Source organism: Parambassis ranga, chromosome 1, assembly GCF_900634625.1.
Source record: "Parambassis ranga chromosome 1, fParRan2.1, whole genome shotgun sequence".
NCBI lineage: Eukaryota > Metazoa > Chordata > Actinopteri > Ambassidae > Parambassis > Parambassis ranga.
In genome coordinates this window covers 14,010,566-14,037,481 of record NC_041022.1, presented here as the reverse complement: position 1 = coordinate 14,037,481, position 26,916 = coordinate 14,010,566, and the positions used below count along the sequence as shown (strand labels likewise).

General features: G+C 42.4%; 3 protein-coding genes and 1 pseudogene across 3 annotated transcripts in view; all 4 read left to right on the top strand.

The window, feature by feature from the left end:
- The first annotated feature begins 4,661 nt into the window (after positions 1-4,661).
- On the top strand, positions 4,662-7,883 carry LOC114451096 (maternal B9.10 protein-like). The gene is made up of 7 exons (XM_028429680.1): positions 4,662-4,859; positions 5,223-5,400; positions 5,489-5,626; positions 5,816-5,987; positions 6,531-6,682; positions 6,837-7,041; positions 7,713-7,883. Exons 1-7 carry the CDS (start codon positions 4,682-4,684, stop codon positions 7,881-7,883), a joined length of 1,194 nt encoding a protein of 397 aa, XP_028285481.1. The 5' UTR covers positions 4,662-4,681.
- Positions 7,884-9,013: 1,130 nt separating this feature from the next.
- LOC114451025 (LIM and calponin homology domains-containing protein 1-like) overlaps positions 9,014-26,916 on the top strand; it is a 52,921-nt gene continuing 35,018 nt past the window's right edge. The window contains exons 1-4 of the mRNA XM_028429574.1: positions 9,014-9,410; positions 14,656-14,726; positions 14,836-14,905; positions 15,004-15,110. Coding sequence (XP_028285375.1) covers positions 9,330-9,410; positions 14,656-14,726; positions 14,836-14,905; positions 15,004-15,110 — 329 coding nt within the window. The 5' untranslated portion in view covers positions 9,014-9,329. The remainder of the gene's footprint in view (positions 9,411-14,655; positions 14,727-14,835; positions 14,906-15,003; positions 15,111-26,916) is intronic.
- Positions 15,215-26,916, top strand: part of LOC114434519 (protein BTG3-like) — a 32,993-nt gene continuing 21,291 nt past the window's right edge. Inside the window, exons 1-4 of the mRNA XM_028403839.1 lie at positions 15,215-15,230; positions 15,320-15,430; positions 15,714-15,841; positions 16,000-16,070. The gene's annotated coding sequence lies outside the window, so the exon portion shown is untranslated. The remainder of the gene's footprint in view (positions 15,231-15,319; positions 15,431-15,713; positions 15,842-15,999; positions 16,071-26,916) is intronic.
- LOC114434553 (protein BTG3-like) lies at positions 25,081-26,826 on the top strand (annotated as a pseudogene).

Genomic DNA, 26,916 nt, shown 5'->3' with positions numbered 1-26,916 from the left:
TCGTCCATCTTTTTCTGCCTCTGCTTCAGTCAACAAGAGGGCATCGCGGGTTCAGCTCCTACTGTGGGTAAGTTTTTAGTCTTCTTTTCAGTAGGCTAAATACCTTCCTGTGCAGTAAGGCGAATGCCTTAACGTAAATGAACATGTGACATGTGTGACAACGTTAAGAAGACATTTTGAGTCATTGTTCAAGTCAAAGTTCACGGGCGCTACAAGCAGCTAAGCTCATGTTAGCATTAGTTGTTGCTAACGTCGGTGGTTGCTTCTGATTTGTTCGTCACATTAGACTTGTTATATTGCTTTCAGAGGTAAGCGGTAATGGCTAACAGTGTAGCTATGTGGATTGTTCTTAACAGGCATGTTGAGTTCATATTTAACACGTGAGAGCCCAGCTCCTCGCCAGCTAACTTTCACAACAAGTGTTAACGACAGTGGCATTGCACCTCCCAAAAGTAGGGGGAACACAAGAGCAATGTTCCCATTAACCCTCTGGGCATCCTAGGGCCCAAACGTGTACATTTTGCTTTTTTTTGTATTTTGGTTCTCAATATATCCGTCAGTTTAAAGGCTAAATGTACAAAACTTGGCCAGGAATATTTTTTATGATTATTTACAAAAATCAATTGTCCCCACTTTCGCAAGGTGTACACAATGGGAGATAAACATTTTTGTTACGTTCAGCACCCTTAGGTACACGTTTGGCCAATTGACTCCCATTATATCAGTGCACGCATGTGTGCACGCGTGTGTGCACATGTGTGTGCGTGCAAGTAAATTCAAATGATGAAAAGATAGATCATACAGAGGGTCCGTTCTCCTATTGGATGTGTGCACCATGTTTATGTAGGTGCATCTTTGAAGTCTAGAAGAACATTGTACAGTTTTTTCTGGCCAGTCATGCCACCACGAGCAACCATGAAGAGGAGATTAAATTTTGAAGAGGCACTTGCTGCCATTTTGAGGTCCCCCAAGGCCACTGATGAAAACACATCATCCTCTGACAGCCAGGAAGTATCCGCATAGGAATTTTGTCCAGAGGAGGACCTTGACAGCACCACTGGGGAGGAAGAGGGAGAAGAAGAGCAAGAGGAGGAAGAGGAAGAGGAGGAAGAGGAAGAAGAACAAGCAGAGGAAATGGATGACAGCAACTGGAGATTTCACTGGAGTTCCAAAAATGGTAAAGTGATAAGGGTGTAGATTTGCGTTTGACATTGGTGGGGGCCTAAGATTCCAATGAAATTTAACCCTTCCTGCACCCAATGAGAATCTGTTATTGTTTAGGAGGTGATCAAATTATTGGTGGGGACATGCCCCCTCCGTCCATGCTACTACACCCTTGCAAAGTGATGCTCCCACTAATGAACAAAGGTGTCTATTTGTCACATTTTGCTCTGAGGTCTGGATGATCAGCAGCCTCTATAGAGCGCCTTTAACCTTTTGTTTTCCTGAGGACATGCATTGACACTTTGTGCTTCCAGTGTGGAGCTACTGTGCCAAATGCGGGGCCCATGTCTGCAAAATGCATCATGATGCACCACCGTGCCGCCGCAGAGGACTGCAAGAGGACAGCAAGAAGATTCCTGGTTCCATTCTGACTGGGGTGGCGATTCTGTGTGGAATTTGCATGTTCTCCCTGTGCCTGAGTGGGTTCTCTCCGGGTACTCAGGCTTCCTCCACATTCTAAAGACAAGTTAGGTTAATTGGTCACTCTAAACTGCCTGTAGGTATGAGTGTGAGTGTGAATGGTTGTTTGTCTGTGTTGCCCTGTGATGGACTGGTGACCTGTGCAGGGTCACCAGATAAAGTTAGCTGGGATAGGCTCCAAACCCCCCCCCCTACATATACATAAAAAACTTTATATCTATGGATAGGTCTGACATTGCTAAAAGAAATAAAAAAAAAATAAAAAAAAATATTTATATATGGCATTGTTATAGCACTTTTAATGTGAGGTACACGTTTGGGCCCTAGGGGTCCGAGTGTGAGTTTTTTGAATAATGGCTTATTACTGCAATAATAATAATGCATCAAAATCAATTTTTTTTATCAATTATTGACTTAGTCAAGGCTGTAAATTCCTCATATCAAGTGACTTACCTGGCACCTCAGTTTTTAAAAATCTTGCATATTTTCAGTTGTTCTGTTTATGAATTACATATTTGTATGACAAAAATAACACAAAAACATAAAACATATAGAAAATTGTATATCTATGGATAGGTCTGACATTGCTGAAAAGAAATGAAAAAAAAAGAAAAACAAATATGTATATATGGCATTGTTATAGCACTTTTAAGAGAGGTACACATTTGGGCCCTAGGGGTCTGAGTGTGAGTTTTTTGAATAATGGCTTATTACTGCAATAATAATAATGCATCAAAATCAATTTTTTTTTTATCAATTATTGACTTAGTCAAGGCTGTAAATTCCTCATTTCAGTTTAAAAATCTTGCATATTTTCAGTTTTACTGTTTATGAATTATATGTTTTTTATGACAAAAATAACACAAAAACATACAAAAATATAGAAAATTGTATATCTATGGATAGGTCTGACATTGCTGAAAAGAAATGAAAAAAAATGTAAAAAAAAATATTTATATAGCACTTTTAAGAGAGGTACACATTTGGGCCCTAGGGGTCCGAACGTAGTTCGAAGGGCCCAGTTCTTTAAGCAGCCGCTGTCACTGTCTGGCTGTTTGCTTGTAAATGATTCAAACAACTGTTGCTGCAATAAGGACACGTCCCTCGTTCCTCGTGTTAAGTTAGTTATTTCTCCTAAATTGTCAAATAAAACAATGGAATTAGTGAAAATAACAGCATTGTAATGTTGGTGGTCTATTATGACACATCAAAGCAACGCGCTTTGATGTGTCACACGGGCACATATATATATATATATATATAGAGCAGCTGAGAGCTCCTAAAGCTCATTGCAGCTGCAGCCTTCAGAGAGGTAAGACCACTTTTCGTTCTTGCTGAAACTTGATGTTACTGAGGACATTTACTTTGCTGACAGGGGGAGCTGTTCCTTAGTCACAATGTGTGTAGTTACGGTGTGACTTGCTGTAATGAACAAATGTAAAAACACTTCCTGTCTTAAACAGGATTTTCATCAGCTCTTCTTTAGTTGTTACCTGTGTGTCACGTGTGTGTGTAACATGAGCAGCTTTTGTAGTTTTTACTGTCTGTAGTTTTCATGGCTGTTGTTGTAGTTTTTTCTGATCTAGTTTTGTAGTTTGTATTTTTTGTAGTTTTTACTGCCACTTGAGGGGAATCTTTCAGAAAGAGGGACACGCACAGTCTTTTAGATGTGTGACCCTCGACGTTTATTGTGCAGTAAACATGATTTAATGTGTGTTACCTGCTGCTGTTGATCTTATGAGCAGTTTAAACGTGGAAAATGACTCCTCCCTCTTTACATTGAGGAACATGCTCTGTGTGTTTGTGGCACATTTAGCAGCCGTGCATGTTGTCATTGTTGTAAAATAATGATTTTAGATGTGCAACATGATATGTCAGATGTTATACTCGGAGCACATATTAGCTGTTTCTGACTTAACGGTGTTGACACAAAGAATATCATCAAGCTGATTGGTTTGTAGATAAATATTGATTTTTGAATTGAAAAATAATAGCTAACTGTTGCACATCAAAGCGCGTTGCTATGATGTGTCATAGCAACGCGCTTTGATGTGTCACACGGGCACATATATATATATATATATATATATATATATAGAGCAGCTGAGAGTTTCTAAAGCTCATTGCAGCTGCAGCCTTCAGAGAGGTAAGACCACTTTTCGTTCTTGCTGAAACTTGATGTTACTGAGGACATTTACTTTGCTGACAGGGGGAGCTGTTCCTTAGTCACAATGTGTGTAGTTACGGTGTGACTTGCTGTAATGAACAAATGTAAAAACACTTCCTGTCTTAAACAGGATTTTCATCAGCTCTTTATTTTAGGGATGCACCGAAACTTTTCGGCCGAAAATGCATCCGCAGCACTAAAGCGTCTTCTAAGCAAATAGGTTGAGACGGACCGCGGAGTAAAAACATTGAAAAGTAAAAAGTACACTCGTCAGCACGCGTTTCACTGAGATCTGCACTTGATCGCGACGGTATTGATCCGCGTTATGATAATGAACGTTATGAAATGATCCAGGCCGCGTGGATGCGTAGAACCGCTTGGAATGAAATGTTTATTTATGCACTGGGCCTATTTAAATAAGATGTACACATAATGTGCACATGAGTGAGGTCAAGCTAAGTTATTTTATTTTATATTGTGCATTGTTTGAATGTGCTAAACAAATATTTTCAATTGCTTTATGCTTTGAAACATTAATATTAGGTTGTGCATTTGCAGTGCCTTGATTTTAGTGAGGTTAGTACACAGGTATAGCTAGTCCTTGTGTACTCCATGTGTTTTGACTTGCCCTTAATTAGTATTGTATATTGTTGCATTGCTATATTCTTTCACTACACATGTTTATGGGCAAAAAACTTTTAATTTTAATTATTATAATAATGTTTGCTGGAATTAACTTCCATCAATCATTACAATAAATCTTCTAAACAGGCAATTGGAACAAAAATAGCTGCAAAGATCAATGGACACTCCGGTCTACAAACACCAAAAACAGAATATTAAAATAAGATAAACAGGAGAGTCAAGCTGATGGTAATGTTACATGTTATGTTTTGCAGCAACACTGAGCAGAGCAGTGAACAAGGAAGCAACACGTGTTTGAAGTACAATAACTTCCAGGAGCACAGCGTAGCGCACGGACGAGAGACAAGACCGCAAGGGACGAGAACGACTGCTGTTTCACACACAGGACATCTCTGTCTTTACTGTGAGTAACACTTTAATTTAGATGTGTGTTTATTGTTTGTTTTGTTGTTGTTTTTTCACATTGTTATTTTCAGGCTTATGTTTTGGTCTTTGTTTTCCTCTATTATTTATATTCTGTCCCTTTAACTCAAACCTAATCTTAACATTTCATATATAAACCTTAAAATGACCTTCTTTGTTCGATAATGTTGGTTGTCAGCTGAAATGTCCGTCTGAGTTGTCTGTTCTGCACAGTGAGTGCTCAGGGAAGTGGTGTTTTTATTGCTACCATGAGAGTTTCTGCTCCTGCACACCCACTCTTAAACTTTGAGATAAATTTGTTAGCAACTTCAAGTGATGTTTTTTGTATGTTCTGTTTTTGCAGACATCATGAAGCGAGAAGTTGAAGCTGGAGTCGACTTCCTCAAGCGCCTGGCTATGATACATGGCAAGCTCGACAAAGTCAAAGCAGAATTGTTTGCAGAAAAGCTACAGAAGCTTTTATGTAAAAAATACCACAACCACTGGTACCCCGACTGTCCCAGCAAAGGCCAGGCTTATAGGTAAAAACCAGCAAATGATGAACACAGTGTAATGTAAACATTAAACTGAATGACATTAGAGAACACAATAACATTTTAACATCCGCAGATGCATCCGGATTAATAATGGAGTGCTCACTGACGAAGCTGTCCTAAAGGCATGCGAGGAGAGTAAGCTCACACCCAGAGACCTGGGACTTCCGGCTGAGGTCACGATCTGGATCGACCCCCTGGAGGTCTGTGCAAGGTGAGTCATTGGCTGAGCTGTTGGGGCAAAGAATGAACCACACACACACACAGACTTTCAGTAAACGGGAGGCATTTCTCTGTCTAGCCAAAAAGAGTCAGTCACCTCCAACATGCTTTCTGTGAAAACACATGTGAAAACACACAGGTTGTCAAAATGAGGTAATAATGATCTTCTCCCCTCTCACAGATCGAGAGAAAATGGCAGACCATTCACAGTAGCATGTTTTGATGAGGAAGAAGAGGAGGAGGAGGAAGGTGTACAGGGAGACCAGGATGACTCCTTCAACCTGTACACATCAGACTACCAGTCGGCTACTTCCTCAGACTGTGGCTCGACTGCATACAGCAACACAGAGCAGGTGAGCAGATGAGGCAGTCTCATCTACACCTTCAGCAGCCACAAATGCTCACTAGGGCATAAATGTGTAGTAACCTGCAGTGCCAACCACAACCACACTTATGGCCACATAGAAACAGCTGGAGATATTTCTGCCTTGGAAGATGAAAAATATAGCATAGTGTATGTGTTTGTATATATATATATATATATATATATATATATATTAAAAACTAGGAAACACAGCATGACATCACAGGGGACAATGTAGTAGTTTGGAAGGAGAGTGAAAGTTTTTATGTAGCTAGCGCCCTCTTGTGGTAGTAAAGTATAGAACATGTAGAATCTGCTTGTTTTGCCTGGATTTGTCGGTTTATAAAATATGATCTTTTCCAAAAATAGTTGTGATAAACTACTTCATGGTTATCAGCTGAGCCAACTGTTTTAGTTTTGAATGTTTTTAGAAAACAAAGCGCCATCGGCTTCCTCTTATAGCAGCCATGTTTTAAAATCCTTACCATCCTGCTAACCTCTGGTTCTCCTCCCACTCTGTGTCTCTGCTCAGCTCCCCACCAGCCCCCAGTACTTCTACCCCTCAGCACCAGTTTGGCCCCAATACAACCAAGGTGTCCCGGTGTTCCTCCCCTCAGTGTGCGCCCCGCTGGCACCGCCACCTCAGACTCAGCAGGCCTGGGTCTACTACAGCTTGCCACAGCTGTAAGAATGAACCACACACACAGAGACATTTCAGTAAACGGGAGGCATTTCTCTGTCTAGCCAAGAATTATGAGTCAGTCACCTCCAATATGCTTTCTGTGAATACACACAGGTTGTCAAAATGAGGTAATAATGATCTTCTCCCCTCTCACAGATCGAGAGAAATAGGGGGACCAGGTGTACAGGGAGACCAGGATGACTCCTTAGACCTGTACACGTCAGACTACCACTCGGCTACTTCCTCAGACTGTGGCTCGACTGCATACAGCGACACAGAGGAGGAGGCCAAAGATGGTGAGACGGAGGCAGAGCAGGAGAAAGAAGAGGCAGAAGGCGACTTCTACTTAGTACCAAACGAGGTAAAATATGTCAGAAATATGGTACTTTTTTTCTCTTTTTTTGGAATGAGGAGCATCTGTTGGGACTTTACAGAATCTATGTTATAGTTTCATGTACCCTTTGATTACCAGTGTAGGCGAGGCAGTCTCATCTACACCTTCCAGCAGCCACAAATGCTCACTAGGGCATAACTATGTAGTAACCTGCAGTGCCAACCACAACCACAGATTCTTCCTGTTTGAGGAGGCTACTGAACTTTCTTTTAGATTATATTATTTGTGGCCACATAGAAACAGCTGGAGATATTTCTACCTTGGAAGATGAAAAATATAGTATAGTGTGTGTGTATATATTAAAAACTAGGAAACACAGCATGACATCACTGGGGACAATGTAGTAGTTTGGAAGGAGAGTGAAAGTTTTTATGTAGCTAGCGCCCTCTTGTGGTAGTAAAGTATAGAACATGTAGAATCTGCTTGTTTTGCCTGGATTTGTCGGTTTATAAAATATGATCTTTTCCAAAAATAGTTGTGATAAACTACTTCATGGTTATCAGCTGAGCCAACTGTTTTAGTTTTGAATGTTTTTAGAAAACAAAGCGCCATCTGCTTCCTCTTATAGCAGCTATGTTTTAAAATCCTTACCATCCTGCTAACCTCTGGTTCTCCTCCCACTCTGTGTCTCTGCTCAGCTCCCCACCAGCCTCCAGTACTTCTTCCACTCAACACCAGTTTGGCCCCAATACAACCAAGGTGTCCCGGTGTTCCTCCCCTCAGTGTGCGCCCCGCTGGTACCGCCACCTCAGACTCAGCAGGCCTGGGTCTACTACAGCTTGCCACAGCCGTCTCCAGTTCGAAAATAAAATGTGTTCTGTTTTTCATTGAAATATTGCTCTAAAATTTTTAAGTTGTTAAAAGTGTTGTTTTGTTTTCGTAAATAAAATGTGTTCTATTTTCATTGAAATATTGCTCGTTAAAATGTTTAATTTGTTAAAAGTGTTTTTTTGTTTGTTGTAAATAAAATGTGTTCTGTTAAAAAAAATCTACATTTGCAGCTTCGTCGTTTAAAGTATGAATATCTGCAGTTTATGCCACTTTGAAGTGTCTGTGCTCAGTTTGCTCTAGTCTGACCAGCCTTATCCAAACCTGTGCCTGTACTTAGAGGCGTTGATTCTGTGAATCTGTGGAAGCGCATCACGCATATGACGAGCCACACACACCCAGCACACACAAAGACTTCTTTTGACGCACAGTCTTAAAATAATAAGTTATGCAAATAAGAGTACATCTGCACACAAGCCCTCATCTGAACTGCAAAAGAGAAGCCAAGTTTGGCCACACTGGTATACAATGGGCTGCATAAAGTTTGATATATAAATGTTTGACCAGTCTTTTGAAAAGGTCACATTTCTATTCAATAATCCAATACCACAACCGCTATCAACAGCATTGATCCCAGCTAAATATTTGGTGAGTGCATGGAGAGTCTAAGATACAAGTTATAGATGTTGTATTGATTATGGTTGACTATTAAAGACCATCAGGTCATTGTAGGAGTGTAGGAACCTGCAGTGTAGTTTAGGTTAGATCTGTGGATGTGTTGTGATATCATTAAGTGCCATTAAAACAGGACACAGACAGTTGCTCCCAGATTTCCTGTGTGTTGCTTTATTTGTGGTGATCTAAAAAAGCTCAACTGCATTAAGGAAATGGACAACATTACAGAAAAGCTGTGTAGATCCCTTGAGGTGAAACTTTTATGAGCTTGGCTCATTATATGCCAATTTACCGGTACTTATTATATGAGGGATGATCCCCGGTTTAAGAGTATCCATGTTAAAGCCGGTGGACAGCTTATTGCAGGTATGATGCTAGCCTCCAGCTTTACTGTAAGAATGCAATAACGGGACGTGTTCCGGAGCCCCCTCACCATCTCTGTCTGTCCTGTGTCTTTCCTGTCTGACATCCCCCGCAGAGATTCCTTCCTGCGCGTTCACGTCTCCTGAATGCGCGGCAGCAGCGGTGGCTGAAGACAGCAGCGTCAGCCGCTCACGCAGTCCGCCGAACAAGAATCGTTATTTTTAGCGCCTGGTTCGTGTTGCAGTGTTTTTTTTCTCCATCTCAGCGCCACGTTGAGCAGCGAGAGCGCTACGCTACTGACCGAGCGTGGAGTTGCAGGTCAGTAGAAAGCGAGGAAGAAGATAACGGACCGAGAGCGTGGAGGGGAACACTTCCACTACCACACGGACAGCCGAGCAGCTTTAACCGTATCACTGCCGCCACAGTTTGGTTAAACGGCCTGCCCGGAGATGGCTAGCCCGCGGGAACAGGAGCAGCTGGAGCCGAACCATCCCGAACCAGCCTGTCAGGAGGCTCAAAAATGGATCGAGGTAAGAGATGGGACCGTCCGGGGCCCGCTGCCACAATACGGCAGGGACAGAAATGGGTCATACTGTCACATACTATGACCGGGTATAAAAATACACGGTCCTACAGCACCGGTGCGTCGTCACCTGTTGTGGGGACTATGCAGTGTCGGGTTACCGTGTGTGGACAACAGTTCTGCTGCATGCGGGAGCAGCCGTGCTAAAAGTTTTCATGCATGCTGCGCTCTTTAATGAAGCTTGAACAATAACCTTCAGCACTGTGGAGACTTTTAACGCCGCTCAGACTAGAAACATAACGATAAAATGTGCAGTAGCGTTCATGAACTGTCCGTCTGAGGAGCCTGGTTTCTACTCGTTAGCAGGAGAAACGCCCCCCTTTTCAGGCGCGAGGGGATTCCGGTTGCCATGGTTATGAAACCGGGCCAGCGTTCACGCACGAGATGCTACACTGTACCAACTCATCGCATCTGATGAGATTATCATGTGTGCTTTGCTCCATCGCGTCCACCCTCATCTGACCGGCTGAAACGCCGCTCTCCATAAGCCTGAGCGGTGAATCATGATTTGCTGCGTTATGACCTATTTTTGCTTCCCCCGCAGCTCTGTCCCTGCTTTAGCCGCCATAGCTACCTGCCTGCTGCCAGAAACAACCTCAGACTGAAGAAAGAAATGTTTGGAGGCACAACTTAATGTTTCTTTTATGTCAAGGTTTTTGGCCTTAGCTTTAACACCTGGCTGTGCTTTCACAGGGCTTCTGTCTGTCCTTGCCAGTCCACTAGAAACACATACACATTTTTATTACAATGCAAACACAGTGTCCAAAAAAATGCACTAATATTACTGTTACTTGCTGTATTACAGCAAGCATGAAAATGAATCTTCACTGAGGTCCTACGGTTAGGAGTGGATGACACGCAGATTAAAGGCACAAAGCTACTTTTAGACATTTCCACCACACAAACACATCATTGTAACAGCCTTCCAATGAAAGTGATGGATGTGAGACGTCAAGAAGAAATGATCCCTATCATCAGATCAGAGTACAGAATATACAACACAACAGTGTGTCACATTTTGTGAAGCAGCTGAGTGAGGCAATGCTTTAAGCAGCATGGTTAGAGTGTTTTAGGTTTGACGAAGGCCATTGAAGACAAGTGAGAAGCCACCTTTCCCCTTTTTAATACACATATTTTATTTATAAAGATGGCATAGATTGTTTACTGACATGCTTTTAGGGACAGTCCTGAGTTTAGGGTGACTTTTCAGATGTCAACAGAACTATTGGCTGCACCAGGAACAGCAACACAATCTGCAGCAATGAAAATGTTTGAAAACATCTTATAGTGGAACAAACTAACCACACTGACCTAATGGTTGTTTAATAAGGTCTTTCTTCTAATAATTTATTTGAAATGTTTTATAATAACATTCCACTGAAGTGTATTGCCCCCAATCAGTGTCTACAGATAAGACTAAAATCCAATCCAAGATTAAACATGCATCCAGTCAGGTTTTGAAATGCTTTGTTTAACAGAGTGGTTCCTAATCTGAGGTCAGGACACCCACAGAGCCCACAAGATAAGTCAGAGTGGTTGCATAATGATTAACTGGATAGGAAAGTAAAAGAACATGTTCTTCTAGGCATGTCTATCTATCTATCATGATCATTTTTAGAGTTTTAGAGGCCACAGGAGAGTCAATCCCGTCCCAGTTCAGATGTGTCTGTGTCCCACATACAGTATGTAAGATAATCAAAGTTATCAACATGTATAAAATCTCTTTTTCCATGGAGAGTAATGACCCATTTAGTTGAAATATGAATATGCACTGATAATCTTCCAGCAGGATTGAAACGGTTTCCTGTTAACCCATCCCATTAACAGCTGTTGATAAAGTTGGATCTTTCATAACCTGAAGTCATTCCTTGTGTAAATTTCAGTCACAAAAAGGGATTACAAAAGATCAGCTTCCAGTTTGAAGAATTTTGCTCCATGCTTGTGTAACACATCCACTCTGAACTGCAGTTACTTGTGCTTTCAAAAAGGTTTCAGAATGTTTTGGGACCAGCTATCATGTCTACAAACATGGCTTGAAGGGTTTCAATACTGTTTCTGTCTTGATGCATTGGACAGATATCTCCAATGCTGGCCTAAGTCTTAATCTCTCCTGCTGTGTCTGTGTACTCGGTCTTCTTTTTGCTTTGTTGTATTCCTGCCTCCTAATTCTCCAGTTATTCTCAGACTGGTGAGGCTGACTCTATTTCTAGTGGTGTATTTATACGTTGTCACAGGTGGAGACAATTCAGGGTTTCCCATGTCACCCTGCTCTCCATGGTACATTTTCAGTCTGCATGTGTGTGTGTGTGTTCGCCATGTCTGTAAAGTATGCAAAGTGTATGCACACTCACACATGCCAATCAGCTATGCATGATTCGCACACTTCTCAGACACGCCCCGGTTGGGTGACACTGGTCACTATGGGAACATAACATGGGCAGGCTCTCAGGTGTCACTGTATTCAGGAGCCTGGGCAGTAGAGCAGTAGGCTATATATCACCAATGTCCCAAGCAGGAAATCACACTGGCACAGACAAAACCTTTCTATCTGTTTATAGATGAGACAAGGCTGGATTAGACTGTCTTAAAGCTGACACACGCTGTGAGAGGTGTTTTAAAACAGTTGGATATGACATTGAGCAAGTTAAAGTTGTACAGGCTTACAGGAGCACAAAGGAAACTTTGGTGACAGCCGTTAACCTTTGCCGTCACTGACATGCAGCACACGGGGTTGGACACACAGGGAATAAACTAAAGAATGTGTGTGACGGTGTGTGCGCGCCAGATGTCACAGTTGTCTTCAGCAGATTATCTCCAATAGTTCCAGACAGCCAGCTGTGTCTGTATGAAAGAGAGTGTGAGAGCAGGGATTCATGGATTTTCCATGCATCAAATGCTGAATGAAAGAATGTGAACCAACCATGGCAGACTTGTTGTTGACATATTATGTACAGTATATTGAGTTGATTACAGCTATCAGTAGGAGTCTGGTGCTGTCTAATGTTGCCTCACTCTGGTTAATTACTTAGATCCAGATTAATCTGCAGTGCATCTGGATTATGACTTTATCTCTTCCTTGTTTCCTCTCTTTGTCTTTTTCTCTATGTGCATCATAACCATTGGTGTGCACCTCGCCTCCAGGACATTGTAACATTATAATTATACAATAAGGCTAATTCTTATGTAACCAGTACCAATTAAATATCCATCTCTTTTAGAGGTAGTTGCATAACAGTTTAGCTCCAATCTTTCTTATCTCCCACTGTGAGATAATTGACAGTGTGGTAGTTTATGTTCACATGGCACATATGGTTTGATTTAAGCAAACCTTAGCCAATTTAAAAGTGTTGAAGACTGAATTTAGTATTAAAATTGATCATGAATCTTCTAGAATCTAGCTGTTTTTAAGGGTAACTTACATTCTGTAGGCAAAACTCATTAGACTGTTTGATTGTCCTGCATAAAACATCGATATGTGTGTAAACTGCAACCACCAGTTCAAAATCCTGGTTTTACCACTTAAATGGATTACAGCACATGACTTACTTTTGTCATTACCCTGCAAACTATATGTGCACATTTTCTCTTCTGCTTTCTGTTTTCCTATCCTCTCATTCCTTACATCTATTTTTACAGTTGTTCAAATAAAAGTAAAGCATACTTTGGCCTGCTTGCATGCTTCTCCACTTTGCCATAATACACACATGCTCCCACCTCTGGGTTTAAATGGTCTCTGCTGCTGCCATTCACCCCAACTGAGCAGGGCAATTCACTATGAGAACTGAGCATGAGCTAGGCAGTGTTGAATTACTGTTACTGACGCTGAAATACCCCCAAGGCTTTGGCCTTCATTTCTGTATTTTCTATGAACACATACTAATGACCTTATTCCCTTTAGTTTAAACGTTCAAGAGCTCTGTATCAAAAAATATGTATGTGTTCACTAGTTTAATTGCTTTTAGTTGCTTTTAGTTTTAGCATACATAACCGATTGTTAACCACCTCCGCTCTCCACCTACAGTCTGTTTCCTTTCTCCTCCACACACACTACCTACACAAAACACAATCAGTAGTCCATGCTTTCACCTCAGTACAGTTCTCTACTCTGTGACTAAATAATGCATGATTGTGCTGTAAATGTTTCAAAGACCTGGAGAAACATTGGACGATGACTGGTGAGGATAGTCCTTTAACGGGTTGCTTGAGGCTAGGACTTGATTTTAATTTCAAGGTTTAATATAAGTATAGTCAAAGAACATCCTTGCAAAGATAGACAAAAAATGTGTATGTGTATGCAACTAAAAAAGAGACACATGAGAAAAAACAACAGATGCCAAGAGGAAACATCTGGCCATAACTTATGTAACAAAAAACAATAGACAGTTTTCACAGCTACAGATGCACTCTGACTTTGTGTGGGTGTGTGTGTTCCTAATGTACATACATGGTCAAAGAAATTGAAAAATATCATCGATATCAGCAGACAAAGAGGAAAAGCATAGACCCAGATATTTGCCGTCATATGTGCAGGAGCATATGTATGAGCAGCATAACAGAGAGAGTGCATGTCTGCACTTAACAGTTTGGGCGCTAACTGTAATCTGTGCTAATCTGGATTAGACGTCTAAACAGCATCAGTCAAACCCCTTTTCCATTCATCTTTGGCTGCTGGTTACACAACAGCTTCTGAAAGCCATGTCTGTGTGTGGGTTGGCTGTATATCAGTGCTGGTTTCCTGACTCTATCCTCCTCTCCTGTCTGTTTAGGATAGACTCCAAATTGGATGGAGGATTGAGGTTATCATAGTGGCATGTGGGTGCATTCTGGATAAAATATTCTGAGGACACAGTGTACCACTAATTTGACATCCCTAAGATTTGATTTCTAATGTTGGGGAAGAGGGTGGATGGGGAAGTCATGGGTTCCTCCTTTCAGAACATGAGATGCTGTTGTAGGGCAGGGATGCCTTCCATTGTTTATTTAGAGTAAAATTCTAAGTATAATCTAAACATGTTCCTATCTTTACATATGGGTGGCTGTATTTTTGTTTATTCTTTAAGCTTAATTTTAGAGTCTCAATAATTAAAACACTATTAGGCAAATATACTAATATTGCCAATATTTGTTCATTGCACAGCCTTACTTCTTGTCCACCAAATTTACATCTGTTTCTTCCTGTCCTTCTTCCCAAGGCTGTAACAGGGAAGAGCTTTGGAGACAAGGACTTCCGCAGTGCACTAGAGAATGGCATCCTGTTATGCGAGTAAGCCCTGGGACATCCCTTCACCACAGTTTTGATGTCTGAAGCAGCAACCGCATACATAAAGTCTGCTAAGACTCATAAATCTCTGCTCCTCCCCTCCTCCATGCAGGCTGCTTAGTGCAATCAAACCAGGGCTGGTCAAGAAGATCAACAGACTGCCCACCCCCATCGCTGGGCTGGTAAGAAGATACTCTCCACTGTGACATTCAGCTCAGTAACCACCCTGTTCATTAGAGTGATAAACAGACTGTCTGTGGTGCCCTGCTGTCTCCTTTAGGACAACCTGTCAGTCTTCCTGCGGGGCTGTGAGGAGTTGGGCCTGAAGGGCTCCCAGCTGTTTGACCCAGGGGACTTGCAGGACACTTCCATACGCGCAAACCTCAAGTAAATGAGCATACATATATTAATGTGTGTGTGTGGTTTTATTCCTGTATCTGCTATTGTTAATGGTAACATGTTTCTCTTGTGTTAGGGACTCAGATTGCAAACCGCAAACTAAAAAATGTGAGTTCTTTTTGCCCCTTCTCTTGTTTTTCTTGCACTGATTAGCATTTATAAATATCCCTCATCTATCCTATCGATGTGTCTCTCAGGTGCTAAACACAGTATTCTGGCTGGGAAAGGCTGCCAGTGGCTGTGCCTCCTTCAGTGGTCCTACTCTCAACGTCAAGGAGTTTGAAGGACTTCTCGCTCAAATGAAGGTGGTAAGTAAACTCAGGGACAGGGCAGAGGAGGAGGAGGAGGAGGAGGAGGAGACAGATAATGGTGTGGAGGAGGTGCGGGGGATGGATTTGTTAAATTTCCTGTCTTTGTTGGGGTGAAGGAGATAACACGGGTTTTTGTTTTCATACTTCCTGCAGACAAGATGTGAAGTGAAATCAATTGCAGTTAATGATTATAAATGCAATCACTCTGAAGTGAGCTGAATTGTGCATCTTTCATATTTGTGTTTCTAATATATAGTGATTCACGTTGTGTGTTTGTTAGGAAAGTGAGGAAGGAGGTGACAGTCCACAGAAACGTGGTGTTAGAGACAGCGGATATGACTGCTGGGACTCTGAGAGGAGTGAGTCTCTCTCTCCCCCACGACACACTCGAGACAACTCCCTAGACAGGTGAGAGGCATCTGTTAACACACATGCACACCTATATGCCATAATATTTAAGATAACAGATGACAAGATCTAAAACCTAAATTTCCTTCCAAATAAATGTCTTCTGTGTGAATATTATTGCTTGCATTTAAAAATTTTGGTGTGTTTGTTTTTGACAGTCTGGATTCCTTCGGCTCCCGCTCACAGCACAGCCCCTCTCCTGATGTGGTGAATCGAGGCAACAGTGATGGTCAGTTCTAATGCATTTCTTTTAGGACAGGTTAGGCTAACTGCTAGCAGCTGCTTCCAGCTAAGTTAATATCCTTCTTAATGCAAACAAGGAAAAGGAAAGTACAAAAGGATTGTCCCCAAATTGTGGAACCATTCCTTTAAATACTCATCCATTAATAGACTGACTGCTGCACTCTAACATGTTGAGGTTTTAACCTTGGTATACCATGACCGGCCAGGCTGGCTGTGGACAACAGCTGAATGTCTCAGCCTGAGTCTGCAAGCATTCTGTGCCCCAGATGCAGCAGCTGTTGGTCTTAAGTAGCAATCATTGGAGATTTGGACCTGGGAAAAAACACACTGAGGTCAACATCCTGCCTGTCATCTGCTAGTGTGTCTGTGTGTGTGACAGAGAGAGAGAGAGAGAGATAGAAAAAAGGGGGCTGGGGGGCTATAACAGGCATCCTGTTTGGGTCTTTCATGTTGACAGTATAACTTATGGGCATCAGGGTGACAAGAAAAACACTGTTCCACTGCCGGAGATAGCATCATTCCCAACATTCCCTGCAGGTCACAGAGAACGGAGGCTGCCACCCACTAAGCCATATGAGCATGGGTGCTTGTTTACAATTAACTATTTGTTAATTTGTAACATTAAAAAAAATTAAAAATGATTTTTTTTAATTATGCCTTAACGTAAATGAACATGTGACGTGTGACAACGTTAAGAAGACATTTTGAGTCATTGTTCAAGTCAAAGTTCACGGGCGCTACAAGCAGCTAAGCTCATGTTAGCATTCGTTGTTGCTAACGTCGGTGGTTGCTTCTCAAGTCAAGTCAGCTTTATTGTCAACTCTGCTATATGTGCTGAACATACAGAGAATCGAAATTGCGTTACTCTTCACATCCGCAACATATAACATGTAACTAAAAACTAAAGATAAATATAAAGTGTAAAAAATGTACCTACAATGAGGCACACACAAAATACAAGGCACATAATGAAGGCACAATGCAGTAAGAGTGCAAAAGATGTATAGTGCAAGTCAGTGCAGTTGGCATAATATAAAACAGGAATGGTTTAACTTATAACAGCTTATTGAGACTGGTATGAGAGTGCAAAAGATGCAATGGTGCAAGTCATTGCAGTTGGCATAATGTAACAGTCCAGGAATAGTTTAAGTTATAGCAGCTTATATGAGACTGGTGGGACATGACAGGGTAAAAAGTGACTGGTGCACAGAGTTCCTTTGGTAAGTGGCTGGTACAAAGAGTTCCTATCTTGGGTGGTGGTAGGGGTGAGGGGATGGTGGTAGGGGTAGGGGGTGGGGGGTGGTGTCAGGGAAGGGGGAGAAAGTGGGGCACAGCAGGGAGAGAGTTCAGCTTCCTGACAGCCTGGTGGATGAAGCTGTCCCTCAGTCTGCTGGTCCTGGCCCGGAGGCTGCGCAGTCTCTTTCCTGATGGCAGCAGACTGAAGAAGCGGTGTGAAGGGTGGGTGGGGTCTCCTGTGATGCGGAGGGCCTTTCGGGTGAGACGCTGTCGTAGAGGTCTTGGAGGGAGGGGAGAGGGACACCGGTGATCCTCTCAGCTGCTCTCACTATGCGATGAAGCGTCCTCCTGCAGGTGGCGGTGCAGGCTCCGTACCACACAGTGATGCAGCTGGACAGGATGCTCTCAACAGCCCCTCTGTAGAAGGTGCACAGGATGGAGGGAGGGGCTCTGGCTCTTTTGAGCTTGCGGAGGAAGTAGAGGCGCTGCTGTGCCTTCTTGGTCAGGGATGCAGTGTTGTTAGTCCAGGAGAGGTCCTCAGTGATGTGCACACCCAGGAACTTGGTGCTGCTCACCTGCTCCACAGCAGCACCGTCGATGGTCAGAGGGGTGTGCTGACTCTGTGCTCTCCTGTAGTCCACAACCATCTCCTTTGTCTTCTCCACATTCAGGGAGAGGCTGGGTCTCTGCACCACTCGGCCAGAAGGTGCACCTCATTCCTGTAGTATGTTTCATCTCCACCGGAGATGAGACCCACCACAGTTGTGTCGTCCGCAAACTTCACAAAGATGTTGGTGTTGTGTGTTGGCGTGCAGTCATGGGTCAGCAGAGTGAAGAGGAGGGGGCTCAGCACACATCCTTGGGGAGCCCCGGTGTTCATTATGATGGTGCTGGATGTGTTTCTGCCGACCTGCACTGTCTGAGGTCTCCCGGTGAGGAAGTCCAGCAGCCAGTTGCACAGCAAGGAGTTCAGCCCCAGCTGGTCCAGTTTGTTGATGAGCTGCTGTGGGATGATGTGTTGAATGCTGAGCTGAAGTCTATGAACAGCATTCGAACGTATGAGTCTTTATTTCCAGGTGGGTGAGAGCTGTGTGAGTGCTGTGGAAACAGCATCACTGGTTGACCGGTTGGGCCGATATGCAAACTGGAAGGGGTCCCAGAGAGGGAGGAAGGGGCCGTCTTGATGTGTTTCATGAGCTACCGTTCAAAGCACTTCATGATGATGGGTGTGAGTGCTACTGGACGGTAGTCATTTCTGATTTGACTTCTGATTTGTTCGTCACATTAGACTTGTTATATTGCTTTCAGAGGTAAACGGTCAACGGCTAACAGTGTAGCTACGTGGATTGTTTCTTAACAGGCATGTTGAGTTCATATTTAACACGTGAGAGCCCAGCTCCTCGCCAGCTAACTTTCACAAACAAGTGTTAACGACAGTGGCATTGTACCTCCCAAAGTAGGGGGGGAACACAAGAGCAATGTTCCCATTAACCCTCTGGGCATCCTAGGGCCCAAACGTGTACATTTTGCTTTTTTTTGTATTTGGGTTCTCAATATATCCGTCAGTTTAAAGGCTAAATGTACAAAACTTGGCCAGGATATTTTTTATGATTATTTACAAAAATCAATTGTCCCCACTTTCGCAAGGTGTACACAATGGGAGATAAACATTTTTGTTACGTTCAGCAACCCTTAGGTACACGTTTGGCCAATTGACTCCCATTATATCAGTGCACGCATGTGTGCATGTGTGCGTGCACATGTGTGTGCGTGCAAGTAAATTCAAATGATGAAAAGATAGATCATACAGAGGGTCCGTTCTCCTATTGGATGTGTGCACCATGTTTATGTAGGTGCATCTTTGAAGTCTAGAAGAACATTGTACAGTTTTTTCTGGCCAGTCATGCCACCACGAAGCAACCATGAAGAGGAGATTAAATTTTGAAGAGGCACTTGCTGCCATTTTGAGGTCCCCCAAGGCCACTGATGAAACACAATCATCCTCTGACAGCCAGGAAGTATCCGCATAGGAATTTTGTCCAGAGGAGGACCTTGACAGCACCACTGTGAAGGAAGAGGGAGAAGAAGAGCAAGAGGAGGAAGAGGAAGAGGAGGAAGAGGGAAGAAGAACAAGCAGAGGAAATGGATGACAGCAACTGGAGATTTCACTGGAGATCCAAAAATGGTAAAGTGATAAGGGTGTAGATTGCGTTTGACATTGGTGGGGGCCTAAGATTCCAATGAAATTTAACCCTTCCTGCACCCAGTGAGAATCTGTTATTGTTTAGGAGGTGATCAAATTATTGGTGGGGACATGCCCCCTCCGTCCATGCTACTACACCCTTGCAAAGTGATGCTCCCACTAATGAAACAAAGGTGTCTATTTGTCACATTTTGCTCTGAGGTCTGGATGATCAGCAGCCTCTATAGAGCGCCTTAACCTTTGTTTTCCTGAGGACATGCATTGACACTTTGTAGAGAAGGTTGAAGCAAGGCGTCTGGACTTGTAGAGTTTTCTAGAGACGTTTCGCTGCTCATCCAAGCAGCTTCATCAGTTCTAACTGTTTGGTGGGGAAACATGGTTTATATGGTTACAGACCTCAGTGGTGGGTCTGGGTAAAACTTAAAAAAAACTTAAAAAACAATAGCACTAAATGTTTCCAAACTTACCTGTGTGTTCTGGCTGACTGGGCCAGTGTGTCTAACGACTGGCTAACGACTATGAACTGCCGGAGGGGGACTGATTGACAGCCCTTTGTTCTTACTGTGATTATGTGCAAACTTCCTGGGAATGGATGGAATCACTGCATTGTATGTGGTAGAAAGATGATGTCTGAGGCCACCACCTCTGTTAAGGGAAGGTTTTTCCAGCTTAACATAGATGGCTTCCTTGACTCCTCTTTCATACCACCTTTCCTCTCTGTCTAAAATGTGAACATTGTTGTCCTCAAAGGAGTGTCCTTTGTCTTTGAGGTGGAGGTGAACAGCTGAGTCTTGTCCTGAGGAGGTGGCTCTCCTGTGCTGAGCCATTCTTCTGTGGAGTGGTTGTTTAGTTTCTCCAATGTACAGATCAGAACATTCCTCACTGCACTGGACTGCATATATCACATTACTGTGTTTCTCCCTGGGAATCTTATCCTTCGGTGAACCATCTCTGTCTCAGTGTTGTCATAGTTTGAAATGGACCGGGATGTCATGGTTGTTGAAGATCCTGCGGAGTTTCTCTGATACTCCTGACACATATGGAATGGAGATGTTCTTTCTCCGCCTGGTGTTGTCCTTCCTATCTTGTTTGTTGGGGGGTCTTGTTTTTGTGGCTTTGATGAGTGCCCACCTCGGGTAGCCACTGTTTGCAGGGCCATTCCTGATGTGGGTGTTGCTCCTTCTTCTTCCCCTCTGAGCTGGTGGGTACAGTTTGTGCTCTGTGCTGCAAGGTCCTGATGACTCCCAGTTTGTGGAAGTGGAGAGAAGAGCCCCTGAGTTCCTATCCTGGACCACCCCCACCCACTGGTTTAGATATGTGGATGACACCTGGGTTAAAATCAAGACCAACGAAGTGGAACGGTTCACAGAACACATCAACGCAGTGGATAACAACATCAAGTTCACTCGCGAGGACACTAAGGACAACAATCTGGCCTTCTTGGACTGCACATACACATTGAGGAGGACAGGAGCCTCAATGTGGAAGTGTACCGGAAACCCACACACACGGACCAGTATCTGTTGTTTGATTCACAACCACCCACTGGAACACAAACTGGGAGTCATCAGGACCTTGCAGCAGTTTTTTTTAAGTTTTACCCAGACCCACCCACTGAGGTCTGTAACCACATATAAACCATGTTTCCCCACCAAACAGTTAGAACTGATGAAGCTGCTTGGATGAGGCAGGCGAAACGTCTTCTAGAAAACTCTACAAGTCCAGACGCCTTGCTTCAACCTTCTCTACGTATGATGACCTGGATGACTGAGAATCTTCATCAACATATTGACACTTTGTGCTTCCAGTGTGGAGCTACTGTGCCAAATGCGGGGCCCATGTCTGCAAAATGCATCATGATGCACCAGCCGTGCCGCCGCAGAGGACTGCAAGAGGACAGCACGAAGATTCCTGGTTCCATTCTGACTGGGGTGGCGATTCTGTGTGGAATTTGCATGTTCTCCCTGTGCCTGAGTGGGTTCTCTCCGGGTACTCAGGCTTCCTCCACATTCTAAAGACAAGTTAGGTTAATTGGTCACTCTAAACTGCCTGTAGGTATGAGTGTGAGTGTGAATGGTTGTTTGTCTGTGTTGCCCTGTGATGGACTGGTGCCCTGCGATGGACTGGTGACCTGTGCAGGGTCACCAGATAAAGTTAGCTGGGATAGGCTCCCAAACCCCCCCTACATATACATAAAAAACTTTATATCTATGGATAGGTCTGACATTGCTAAAAAGAAATAAAAAAAAAATAAAAAAAAATATTTATATATGGCATTGTTATAGCACTTTTAATGTGAGGTACACGTTTGGGCCCTAGGGGTTCCGAGTGTGAGTTTTTGAATAATGGCTTATTACTGCAATAATAATAATGCATCAAATCAATTTTTTTTATCAATTATTGACTTAGTCAAGGCTGTAAATTCCTCATATCAAGTGACTTACCTGGCACTCAGTTTTTTAAAATCTTGCATATTTTCAGTTGTTCTGTTTATGAATTACATATTTGTATGACAAAAATAACACAAAAGACATAAAACATATAGAAAATTGTATATCTATGGATAGGTCTGACATTGCTGAAAAGAAATGAAAAAAAAAAGAAAAACAAATATGTATATATGGCATTGTTATAGCACTTTAAGAGAGGTACACGTTGGGCCCTAGGGTCCGTGTGAGTTTTTTGAATAATGGCTTATTACTGCAATAATAATAATGCATCAAAATCAATTTTTTTTTATCAATTAGTGACTTAGTCAAGGCTGTAAATTCCTCATATCAGTTTAAAAATCTTGCATATTTTCAGTTTTACTGTTTTACTGAATTATATGTTTTTTATGACAAAAATAACACAAAAACATACAAATATAGAAAATTGTATATCTATGGATAGGTCTGACATTGCTGAAAAGAAATGAAAAAAAATGTAAAAAAAAATATGTATTATAGCACTTTAAGAGAGGTACACATTTGGGCCCTAGGGGTCCGAACGTAGCCAAAATCGAAGGGCCCAGTTCTTTAAGCAGCCGCTGTCACTGTCTGGCTGTTTGCTTGTAATGATTCAAACAACTGTTGCTGCAATAAGGACCACGTCCCTCGTTCCTCGTGTTAAGTTAGTTATTTCTCCTAAATTGTCAAATAAAACATGGATTAGTGAAATAACAGCATTGTAATGTTGGTGTCTATAATGACACATCAAAGCAAACGCGCTTTGATGTGTCACACGGGCACATATATATATATATTAAGAGCAGCTGAGAGTTCCTAAAGCTCATTGCAGCTGCAGCCTTCAGAGAGGTAAGACCACTTTTCGTTCTTGCTGAAACTTGATGTTACTGAGGACATTTACTTTGCTGACAGGGGGAGCTGTTCCTTAGTCACAATGTGTGTAGTTACGGTGTGACTTGCTGTAATGAACAAATGTAAAAACACTTCCTGTCTTAAACAGGATTTTCATCAGCTCTTCTTTAGTTGTTACCTGTGGTGTCACGTGTGTGTGTAACATGAGCAGCTTTTGTAGTTTTTACTGTCTGTAGTTTTCATGGCTGTTGTTGTAGTTTTTTCTGATCTAGTTTTGTAGTTTGGATTTTTGTAGTTTTTACTGCCACTTGAGGGGAATCTTTCAGAAAGAGGGACACGCACAGTCCTTTTAGATGTGTGACCCTCGACGTTTATTGTGCAGTAAACATGATTTAATGTGTGTTACCTGCTGCTGTTGATCTTATGAGCAGTTTAAACGTGGAAAATGACTCTCCCTCTTTACATTGAGGAACATGCTCTGTGTGTTTTGTGCACATTTAGCAGCCGTGCATGTTGTCATTGTTGTAAAATAATGATTTTAGATGTGCAACATGATATGTCAGATGTATACTCGGAGCACATATTAGCTGTTTCTGAACTTAACGGTGTTGACACAAAGAATATCATCAAGCTGATTGGTTTGTAGATAAATATTGATTTTTGAATTGAAAAATAATAGCTAACTGTTTGCACATCAAGCGCCGTTGCTATGATGTGTCATAGCAACGCGCTTGATGTGTCACACGGGCACATATATATATATATATATATAAGTTAGAGCAGTCTGAGAGTTTCTAAAGCTCATTGCAGCTGCAGCCTTCAGAGAGGTAAGACCACTTTTCGTTCTTGCTGAAACTTGATGTTACTGAGGAATTTACTTTGCTGACAGGGGGAGCTGTTCCTTAGTCACAATGTGTGTAGTTACGGTGTGACTTGCTGTAATGAACAAAATGTAAAACACTTCCTGCTTAAACAGGATTTTCATCAGCTCTTTATTTTAGGGATGCACCGAAACTTTCGGCCGAAAATGCATCCGCAGCACTAAAGCGTCTTCTAAGCAATAGGTTGAGACGGACCGCGGAGTAAAAAACATTGAAAAGTAAAAAGTACACTCGTCAGCACGCGTTTCACTGAGATCTGCACTTGATCGCGACGGTATTGATCCGCGTTATGATAATGAACGTTATGAAATGATCCAGGCCGCGTGGATGCGTAGAACCGCTTGGAATGAAATGTTTATTTATGCACTGGGCCTATTTAAATAAGATGTACACATAATGTACACATGAGTGGGGTCAAGCTAAGTTATTTTATTTATATTGTGCATTGTTTGAATGTGCTAAACAAATATTTTCAATTGCTTTATGCTTTGAAACATTAATATTAGGTTGTGCATTTGCAGTGCCTTGATTTTAGTGAGGTTAGTACACAGGTATAGCTAGTCCTTGTGTACTCCATGTGTTTTGACTTGCCCTTAATTAGTATTGTATATTGTTGCATTGCTATATTCTTCACTACACATGTTTATGGGCAAAAAACTTTTAATTTTAATTATTATAATAATGTTTGCTGGAATTAACTTCCATCAATCATTACAATAAATCTTCTAAACAGGCAATTGGAACAAAAATAGCCTGCAAAGATCAATGGACACTCCGGTCTACAAACACCAAAAACAGAATATTAAAATAAGATAAACAGGAGAGTCAAGCTGATGGTAATGTTACATGTTATGTTTTGCAGCAACACTGAGCAGAGCAGTGAACAAAGAAGCAACACGTGTTTGAAGTACAATAACTTCCAGGAGCACAGCGTAGCGCACGGACGAGAGACAAGACCGCAAGGACGAGAACGACTGCTGTTTCACACACAGGACATCTCTGTCTTACTGTGAGTAACACTTTAATTTAGATGTGTGTTTATTGTTTGTTTTGTTGTTGTTTTTTCACATTGTTATTTCAGGCTTATGTTTTGGTCTTTGTTTTCCCCTATTATTTATATTCTGTCCCTTTAACTCAAACCTAATCTTAACATTTCATATATAAACCTTAAAATGACCTTCTTTGTTCGATAATGTTGGTTGTCAGCTGAAATGTCCGTCTGAGTTGTCTGTTCTGCACAGTGAGTGCTCAGGGAAGTGGTGTTTTTATTGCTACCATGAGAGTTTCTGCTCCTGCACACCCACTCTTAAACTTTGAGATAAATTTGTTAGCAACTTCAAGTGATAGTTTTTTGTATGTTCTGTTTTTGCAGACATCATGAAGCGAGAAGTTGAAGCTGGAGTCGACTTCCTCAAGCGCCTGGCTATGATACATGGCAAGCTCGACAAAGTCAAAGCAGAATTGTTTGCAGAAAAGCTACAGAAGCTTTATGTAAAAAATACCACAACCACTGGTACCCCGACTGTCCCAGCAAAGGCCAGGCTTATAGGTAAAAACCAGCAAATGATGAACACAGTGTAATGTAAACATTAAACTGAATGACATTAGAGAACACAATAACATTTTAACATCCGCAGATGCATCCGGATTAATAATGGAGTGCTCACTGACGAAGCTGTCCTAAAGGCATGCGAGGAGAGTAAGCTCACACCCAGAGACCTGGGACTTCCGGCTGAGGTCACGATCTGGATCGACCCCCTGGAGGTCTGTGCAAGGTGAGTCATTGGCTGAGCTGTTGGGGCAAAGAATGAACCACCACACACACAGACTTTCAGTAAACGGGAGGCATTTCTCTGTCTAGCAAAAAGAGTCAGTCACCTCCAACATGCTTTCTGTGAAAACACACAGGTTGTCAAAATGAGGTAATAATGATCTTCTCCCTCTCACAGATCGAGAGAAAATGGCAGACCATTCACAGTAGCATGTTTTGATGAGGAAGAAGAGGAGGAGGAGGAAGGTGTACAGGGAGACCAGGATGACTCCTTAAACCTGTGCACATCAGACTACCAGTCGGCTACTTCCTCAGACTGTGGCTCGACTGCATACAGCAACACAGAGCAGGTGAGCAGATGAGGCAGTCTCATCTACACCTTCAGCAGCCACAAATGCTCACTAGGGCATAAATGTGTAGTAACCTGCAGTGCCAACCACACCACACTTATGGCCACATAGAAACAGCTGGAGATATTTCTGCCTTGGAAGATGAAAAATATAGCATAGTGTATGTGTTTGTATATATATATATATATATATATATATATATATATTATATATATATATTAAAAACTAGGAACACAGCATGACATCACAGGGGACAATGTAGTAGTTTGGAAGGAGAGTGAAAGTTTTATGTAGCTAGCGCCCTCTTGTGGTAGTAAAGTATAGAACATGTAGAATCTGCTTGTTTTGCCTGGATTTGTCGGTTTATAAATATGATCTTTTCCAAAATAGTTGTGATAAACTACTTCATGGTTATCAGCTGAGCCAACTGTTTTAGTTTTGAATGTTTTTAGAAAACAAAGCGCCATCGGCTTCCTCTTATAGCAGCCATGTTTTAAAATCCTTACCATCCTGCTAACCTCTGGTTCTCCTCCCACTCTGTGTCTCTGCTCAGCTCCCCACCAGCCCCCAGTACTTCTACCCCTCAGCACCAGTTTGGCCCCAATACAACCAAGGTGTCCCGGTGTTCCTCCCCTCAGTGTGCGCCCCGCTGGCACCGCCACCTCAGACTCAGCAGGCCTGGTCTACTACAGCTTGCCACAGCTGTAAGAATGAACCACACACACAGAGACATTTCAGTAAACGGGAGGCATTCTCTGTCTAGCCAAGAATTATGAGTCAGTCACCTCCAATATGCTTTCTGTGAATACACACAGGTTGTCAAAATGAGGTAATAATGATCTTCTCCCCTCTCACAGATCGAGAGAAATAGGGGGACCAGGTGTACAGGGAGACCAGGATGACTCCTTAGACCTGTACACGTCAGACTACCACTCGGCTACTTCCTCAGACTGTGGCTCGACTGCATACAGCGACACAGAGGAGGAGGCCAAAGATGGTGAGACGGAGGCAGAAGCAGGAGAAAGAAGAGGCAGAAGGCGACTTCTACTTAGTACCAAACGAGGTAAAATATGTCAGAAATATGGTACTTTT